At 39.0% G+C, this 8,730-nt stretch overlaps 1 protein-coding gene across 1 annotated transcript; it reads left to right on the top strand.

Annotated features, from left to right (window-relative positions):
* The first annotated feature begins 5,571 nt into the window (after positions 1 to 5,571).
* Positions 5,572 to 6,550, top strand: LOC118918417 (olfactory receptor 5AK2-like). The gene has a single exon (XM_036897227.2). The coding sequence runs from the start codon at positions 5,621 to 5,623 to the stop codon at positions 6,548 to 6,550; it is 930 nt and encodes a 309-aa protein (XP_036753122.2). The 5' UTR covers positions 5,572 to 5,620.
* The last annotated feature ends 2,180 nt before the right edge of the window (positions 6,551 to 8,730 follow it).

Below are 8,730 nucleotides of genomic sequence, written 5' to 3'. Positions count from 1 at the left end.
TACTTGGCTTTACTACCTATGTTTTGCTTTAATTTCATAATTCCGTGGTAAATAATTCTTCTACTACCATTGCTTTGCATTTATTTTCACTAGTGAAAATGATTTAGCCTTAGGAACATTCTTATTAACAGCAGTCCTTTTAACATATCCTGTAATGCTGCTTTAGTGTTTATAAATTCCTCGAGCCTTTGTTTACCTGTGAAATATTTAATCTTCCTTCAAATCTGAATAATACTTATGCTGGATAGATGATTCTTGGATTAAGGTCCTTCTGTTTCAATACACTAAATATTTCATACCATTCTCTTCTTGCCTGTAAAGTTTCTGCTCAGACATCTGCTGAGTGGTTGATTAGGTTTCCCTTTTACATAACCTTTTTTCTCCATAGAGGCTCAATTCTTCAACCAAAATTGGATGTCAGTGATCAGTGATTGGCCAGATGGTTAATTTTATAGAAAATGTTAGTCTAGACCATGCTGAAAGAAAATGTGGCACCTCTCAAACAAAAGTTTAGAACAAAAATGAGGTGGAAAAGAGAATATCCACTGAACAGAAAGACAAAGCTGTACAAAATATAGCAAGTTTTCTATCCATTAACAATTCCCCTCATTCCTTCCTAAAACAAATATGTGTGAGAATTGTGATGAAACTGGATAAAGAGTCATCTCACATCTCAGCTTCCATTGTAACCAGTATGGCATGTATCTTACTTTGTGTTCCAGGGATATAGCCTTGGGTGAAGGTACTGTATGTGTGGGGTGCTGTACTGAAGAGTCGAACTTACCTGAAGGAAAGTCTGTCCCTTCCTTCAGCTACTGAGAAGTGATCCCCAAGCCCTGGAGAGCCCTTCCAAATAGGAGTCTCTTTGTTACCTGGAGGCCTGGGCACTGAACAGTCTAACAGTGTAATACATCATGGGAGAATTGGGACAGACTCTATCACTTCCAACTTCCAGAGGAACATGCCACTAACAATATACCCTGAGCCTCCCAGAGAGGAAGAGAATCACAGATCAGCCACATAAGCAATCCAACAGCCCTAAAAGGATATTTGGACACCAAAGGCTCAGCTGAGCCCCAGGTTGGCAGTACTCCATGTGTACAGCCACGTGTGGGGCAGTGCAGTGCATCTACCCAACATGCATCAGTGAAAACAATGGAAGCTTCATGTTTGAAATCCTCACATGTTCACCCCTTGCATTTCTTCATTTCGCTGCTTCTAATTTATATCTTTTGTTATAATAAAACTAAAGTGCCATAAGGGGATTGAGAGCCTTCTTCTGGGTTGCAGACAGTCCACCTCTCCTTCCATCTTCACATGGTGAAAAAAAGAGCTAGAGCACTTTCTGAGCCTCTTTTATAAACAACAAATCCAGTTTATTAGGGATGCACCCTCCTGACTTAATCACTCCAGAGACCCCACCTAATACCACCACATTGAGACTTAGGATAGACTGGCAATAGGTTAAGTATGGAGAACACATACCATCAGTCCATAACATTGATTCATTTCAGTGAATTATCAAACCTGAGAATGATTGTGGTGAGACCCCCAAATCTGTAGCCAGCTAAAAATTAGGATGGCTCTGGGGATCCCTGAAATTTCAACAGATATTCTGAAGGCACAGCAGTTCTATGGGAACTATTACCTCAGATGCAATGTTTGCTAAACTTTTTCAGGGGTTTTCCCAGGCAGCAGAGAGAAGGAACATGAAGCATGGGCTGCAGAAACACAAAAGCAAGGAACAGGTGAATAACTTGGCTGATTTCTACCCTGAGAACTGGAATTCAACCCACAGGGGACTTTGATGAACTATGTAGAATGTCCCACAAAATTGTCCCTTTGAAGAACAAGAGGTTGACACAATTATTCACACCTCCCCATTGCTTGAGGGCTACCCAAGATCATCAGGGCTTCTGAGATATTCCTGAGGCAGAGAAGCAGAGAGATTCCACAGGAAGCCCGCCACTAGTTGCACAGACAATGCCGTCCACCTCACATGCACTAAGTCAGGTAACTGGGGAGATTGTGCAAAGCAGAGATTTCTGCTTCTGTATATAACACATTCCCAGCCAATAAGATGTAAGCAGGAGTTTGCTGGATTTGGAGAAAGCTTTTGTTTTCCTCATGAAGAACATATATGTGTTTGTCACCCTCCCCTCATGCACCTTTTTTTGTGTATGTGTGCTTTGAGAAAGAATGTGATGTCTTGTACTAGTAGACATGTAAGACTGTGAGGCAACTAGCCTATGTGTAAGTCAAGCCATTCACCAAATACAAGTTGTAAAGCCCAAATATTTTGATGAAGGAAAATGTACATCCCAGTTTTTCTGAGTCAGTATATGTTTGGTTTTCCTCTACTATCAGGAACCCATCCTAATCTAGACATTGATCAGCTAATAAGTAATGTTGGATTCAGTTCACCAACCTTTGACACCAGTTCTCCTTTATGGGTGTGCTTGTTAATCAGAAAGCTTCACACCTGGAACCTGGCCTTCTCCTTTCACTGGTTATTACCTTAAAGGTGTAGCCTAGCAGCTGTAGAGCCAAATACTTCTCAAAATCTCTTATCCCGCACACTGTTAGGTGAAATTGTCTGAGGGAATAAAAGGAACCAGAGAAATGTTGTCTTTATACAGAACTGATTTCTAATTTGTTTAAATGTTACACTTATAGAAAACAAGAAAGAAGGAATCAAGAGTAAATTATTTCTTCAAATAGTCAAAGTTAAAATGAAAAATAGATTCAAATTAACAACTCTGTTTATCACACTAGGAACATATGCCCTTAAATTTAGACTAGCTTCCCATCTCTCTTTGGCACATAGTCAAGTATTTTACCAGTTATGGTGACAATGTCAACTTTATAGACATAAAGGCATATTCTGAGGCATATTAAAAATTGTACAACCTGATTCATAACAAGAACACTTTTAAAAAGGAGTTTTTCTATAACAAGGCAACACAACACACAGAGTTCCTAATGACAGTAAACATGAATTCAATTTATCCTTACTACAAAGTTTAACTGAACTGCAGTAGAAAATAAATCCTGAACATTGTTTATTCCAATTCCTCCTCAGCCCTAGAAACTCATATTCTCAATGGAGCAGCTAATGACCCCTTAGGCCCCGACTATAAACTCCCTAATTAGAAGGAACCGCACAGAGAGACCTTGGTGGGTGATCAGCCTGCACCAGTTGCGCAAACAGAACCTGGAGACAAATCTGGTGTGAGTAAAGCAAATCCCATTTCTTCAAAAGCCTCCCAGTACCTTCCCAGTGTGTGTTGGAAATGGTGGAACAAAAGGGTGAGAATCAAGATTGTAGGGTGTTTCACACCAAGACCAGAGTAATCCCTTCATCTCTGGTGATGTAATGGAAATTTAAAAAATAAAACCCTATTGCTCTATATTTTGTACCTCAAGGTTCCAGTACCCCAAACCCTCTGCTATTGAAATCTTATGTGTGTTGTTTCTGCAACATTTTGCTCAGGATGACTTTTGCCTTTTTTTTTTTGTTTTTGAATTATACTACAGCTTCACTGCTTTGATCTGCAGGAATCTGAAGGAATCCGGTCTGTTCCTATTTGGGATTTTACTTTGTTTCTGCCAGGTTGCTAAGTTATTCACAAACCCGCACAATTTCCTGTGAATTTCTTATCTAGTTAGCAATGCAAATTTAAACCCAAAGTCACGTGAATTCAGGGTGGTCGTTACCAGTTCTTAGATGGAACATTTGTGTGCGTGTGTGCCAAAGCAAGAGATGTTTTCTCTCAGGGCACTTTTTCTAAGCCATTATTTACTGAGATTGTATGTTTGAGTCCTTATGCTCTCAGCATACCAAGTGTTTCATCTGGGGTCTGTGTCTCCCGTAGTGTCAGAAGCCCTCCAGCAGCCACATGTCCCCTCAGGGCCAGCGCTCTGCTTGGCCGGTTCCCTCTCCGGCCTCAGTGCCGGGCCCCTCCTTCCCTGCTCAGGAGCTCCGTAGGCCTCCTGAACAATCCTTGTCATACTTCACCCAGCATGTTCTGGTGTTTTCTACCAACTAGTTGCTCATTGTCTTTTATATTCTACTGCATGGAGGGGAGGGATGAATGTGATTTCCAAAAGTAATTCTTCCCATCTTCTCACTGGTTTTGAATGATCCCCCAAAAGGAAAAAATTACCACTCTTGATTTATACTCAAGAAAATGGGATTCAGATTCTGAAAGCAATTACCAATGGAAAATTCTCAGAAACTATTTTGTTAAAGGCATTATCACTGGCATTAAATGATTAGCAACCTAACAACAGTGAATATAATAATATTCATTTAAATGTAAATTTTCTGGGAAACATTTATCTTAATTTTGGGGGGATACTACATATAAAATTTGATCCTGTTATTTTGCATCCACACCCTCACATACAGTGGTCCTTTGACACTGTTATGTTATGATAGTTATGCTCCAAGAACTTCCTTAAATGTTTAACTTTGATTAAGGCCCAGAAATTCAAACATTACAATCTTCTAGACAACCTATAGGGAGAATTTTTTAAATGCCATTGAAATTTATAAATTAAGCTTTCTTTTTTTGCAGAATAATGTATTCTGAATGATACAAAGATTCACACTTACAAGACTCCATTCTTCCCTGAGAAGTCTCCAAATTACCATGTCCCAGGAGACTAAAGGTCCTTCAGGAACAGGCAAAGTATGACTGCAGGCAGTGGAATATTTCCTGTGCAGTACTTAGATTATCCTTTACCACAAAAATTATGTTATATATCTGCATTTCAAATTTAACTGAGTGTGCTGTATGCTATTTGGCAACCCTAACACGTGGCTTCCAAATACCTAAATTTCATACTGAAGATCAATATACAACAATCAGTTTGGTTGGAGGTGGTCTATCTCTGTCCAGAAGAAAAGACAAGTGTATGGATGCAAGTCAACTTCTGCACATTCTGATATATGAGCAGTGCTCAGCAATGTGGAATAGTGTTTAAGAGTAAAGACTCTAGAATACGGGAGGTTGAGGGCTTGCAGTACATGACAGACCATGGATGAAAACACCACAGCTGTACACCAAACCAGGTACAGAGGTAGAAGGACTCAAGCAGGAAACAAATTTACTATTTAAAGTAAGCCATTATTATCTATGAATAGATTTATTACATGATTTGTCCAGCTGCTAGGCTCTAACTTAAAAGAAAAACATACCCATGGTAAATGCAAGGCTGAATCTAAATGATAAATGGCTGAGAAACACTACAGGCAGTTGAAAATGTATAGAGTCATATTTGAATATTGTATTAAGCAAATAGGGAACCTGTTCAAAATACTGGAAACCTGTGGAAGCTATGTTTCTTAGAATCACACATATTTATAGTCATTGTTCTACTATGAAATCATTTTCAAACTGAGTCCATGGCACCTACCACTTTTGCTGCGGTAGTTATTTATCAAGCAAATAGAAGAATACTTGGAAAGTACTAAACCCTGTGGTGAGTGGTTGTGATGAAAATGTAATTCAAACAGACTGAAATATAAAACCCTTTTTCCTTCAAGAAGTCATAAATATCTCTCCCTTTTTTTTTTTCTTCTCCTACTCTTGGTCCTCTGTGGACTTCAGTAGCCATGACAGAAGGAAACAGCACTGACGTGATGGAATTTTTTCTCCTGGGATTTGCTACACAACACAAGTTTCGATATGTCCTCTTTGTTGTATTTCTAGTCATCTACGTGACCTCCGTGGTGGGTAACGTTGGAATGATCCTACTCATCAACACAGATTCCAGACTTCAAACACCTATGTACTTTTTCCTACAACATCTGGCTTTTGTTGATATGTGCTATACCTCTGCTATCACTCCCAAGATGCTACAAAACTTCGTAGTAGAAAATAAATCCATATCTTTCGAAGGCTGTGTAATGCAATTATTGATTTATGCAATATTTGCAACCACTGACCCTTACCTCCTAGCCGCTATGGCAGTGGACAGATATGTTGCCATCTGTAAGCCACTTCACTACCCCGTAATCATGTCCCGAAGAGTCTGCATCCAACTGGTGTGTGGTTCCTATGTCATGGGCTCCATAAATGCTTCTGTGCACACAGGGTTTACATTTTCTCTGTACTTCTGCAAGTCCAATACCATCAATCACTTTTTCTGTGATGTTCCCCCAATTCTTGCCCTCTCATGCTCCAACACTGACATCAACATCATGCTACTAACTGTCTTTGTGGGATTTAACTTGATGTTCACTGTGTTGGTCGTCATCTTTTCCTATGTGTATATCCTCGCCACCATCCTGCAGATGTCTTCTGCCACAGGGAGGAAAAAAGCCTTCTCCACGTGTGCCTCCCACCTGACTGCTGTCACCATTTTCTGTGGAACCCTATGTTACATGTATGTGCAGCCTCATTCTGATAATTCTGAGGAGACCATGAAAGTGGCCTCCGTATTTTATGGTATTGTGATTCCGATGTTGAACCCTCTGATCTATAGTTTGAGAAATAAGGAGGTAAAGGAAGCTCTAAAATTAATGGGAAAAAGGTTATTGTAGATTGGACCCAAATTGATAAAATTCAACACATCACCTCCTCCACTAGAGATTTTGACTACTCTTTATTGCTTCTGAAATTTAGAACATGTGCACACCTTAAACCAATGCTACCTCTTTTAAATGACGCACTCTTAGTATGCAGGAAGTTTTGTAATATCTCATGGGACTAATTTTACTTTTAATGTAGTTTGAAAAATATCTAATTCTAATTTTACTTTCTAACATCTAATTCTACCTATAAAGGGCTTTATTGAGATTTTTAAAATACTAACAAGTATGTATAGCTATCATAAGTTATTTAGTTCTTTCAAATGTATTTCAGAGACATACTGAAAGACTAGACAACTCTGTTTTGTATATAATCATTACTAAAACAGTAGTTCACTGTTTTCCATTCATTTTAACAAGGTCCATAACTCTTCTACAAAGAGTCTCTTCATATGTTCTATTTCAATTATTGCAGAAAAATGGGTGCAAAATAAATGTATGGCTTTGAAAAGCACTTATGACTCAGGCTCTACGTTCACATATTCCCTACTAGGTACATTCTCTAGCACTTCAAAAACATTTCTGCTTTATGTAATGATATTACTTATCTTCGTCATTCGTTACCCTCTTTATTCTGAATCCATCTCTTTATTGCATGATTTCTTGCAAAAGGTAAGGAAACTTCTGGAAACATTTTCTCTCTCTCCAATAGAAATAGAAAATCTAGATCCATCTAGAATATAGATAGATCTAAGAATCTAAATAATGATCACTCATTTATTAAAGACATAATAATTGTTTAAGTCCAGACCACTAACTTTAAACTAAGAATACAGGGAAAAGCTGAACAGAGGCCAAGATCTCTTTTAATCAGAAACATAAACTGTTGACAAAAAAGCTGGAATGGATAGACTGAGAGAAAGTGATGGAAACCCACTCATAAATCTAGAGACCATGGAAAATAGCAAAAACAGCAAGTTTCACACCAAAATCACCAGACAGTCTAGTGAAATTCCCAGAAAATGTACAAAGTAAAAGCAAAAGGAATATTGGGTAGGTGACATGTTTTCAAATATGATATTTTGTATGAATTGTAATGGAGGAGGAAAAATTCACCTGAAGTCAATATAGGAGGACCAGACTCTCCCAGCGAAGAACCTGTCTTCATAAAGGAAGACCCTCAATGGGAAGGGAGGTCCAAGTATCTTAAAGACCAGGACCAGGGGCAATTGCTGAGCAGTCATTGGCAAAGGATGCAGAGAGTGTTCTGAGGCCCTGCAGAGGAAAACAGAAGACCAGTGTACAGCATGGGACTAGTGTTAATATACTGTGTCACAACCAGAAATTTGCCAGCAAGGTGACCTTAAATACTGTCACCACAGAAAAAGAAAAAGAAATGATAATTATGTCAGTTGATGGATATGCTAAGGAGGTTGATTATGGTGATCACTAAGCAATGCACACCTTTATCAAATTATACACCTTAAATATTCATGGATCCCATCAATTATATCTCAGTAAAGCTGGGAGAAAAGGATAAAACAAAGAAAAACTTGCCACATGTTGGGAAGTCTAAGGGGCCTAACTGGAAACAGGGTGCGAAGTGGAGAATCACATGGGACTCTGCATTCAATACTGAGGTGGCAGGAATCCCAAAGGAAACAAGGTCTGTGACAAATCAGCAAGACCAGGGCAATCCCTGAGACATCTGTGAAGGAGGAAACAGTTGATCTGGGTTTGAATCAGGAATGATTAGCAATTGTTAGCACTTAACCAGGACAGGGCCTCCCTTTCTAACATTACATAGAGTATCAATGGCCCAATATTATACAATCACACATTATTTCATGAACCATTAGCTACACTTTGGCTGTTTGGCCCAGCCAGGATTGAGAAGAAAAGGAAAATACACCCCCTATCTTGAGTGAATCAATACCTTGAGCACCCATCCATTGATTTAACTGCAATTTCAAACATTTACTGAGGACCAAGTACATTTACTGAGGGCCCCCTACAATCACTGGGGGCCCGTAATTCAATCACACAGTACCTCTAGTTGGAGACTAAGATGCACTTGAGTTACGCAAAAAATAAAATAAAATACTCCTTTTCCAAAAAAATAGGGAGGGATGTAGATACAGGACTAATTTACACACTAGCATCCCAGGAGCCAGAGAGAAGGGACTGGAAGG

Source organism: Manis pentadactyla, chromosome 9 (genome assembly GCF_030020395.1).
Source record: "Manis pentadactyla isolate mManPen7 chromosome 9, mManPen7.hap1, whole genome shotgun sequence".
In the NCBI taxonomy this organism is placed as follows: domain Eukaryota; kingdom Metazoa; phylum Chordata; class Mammalia; order Pholidota; family Manidae; genus Manis; species Manis pentadactyla.
This window is presented reverse-complemented; position numbering and strand designations above follow the sequence as displayed.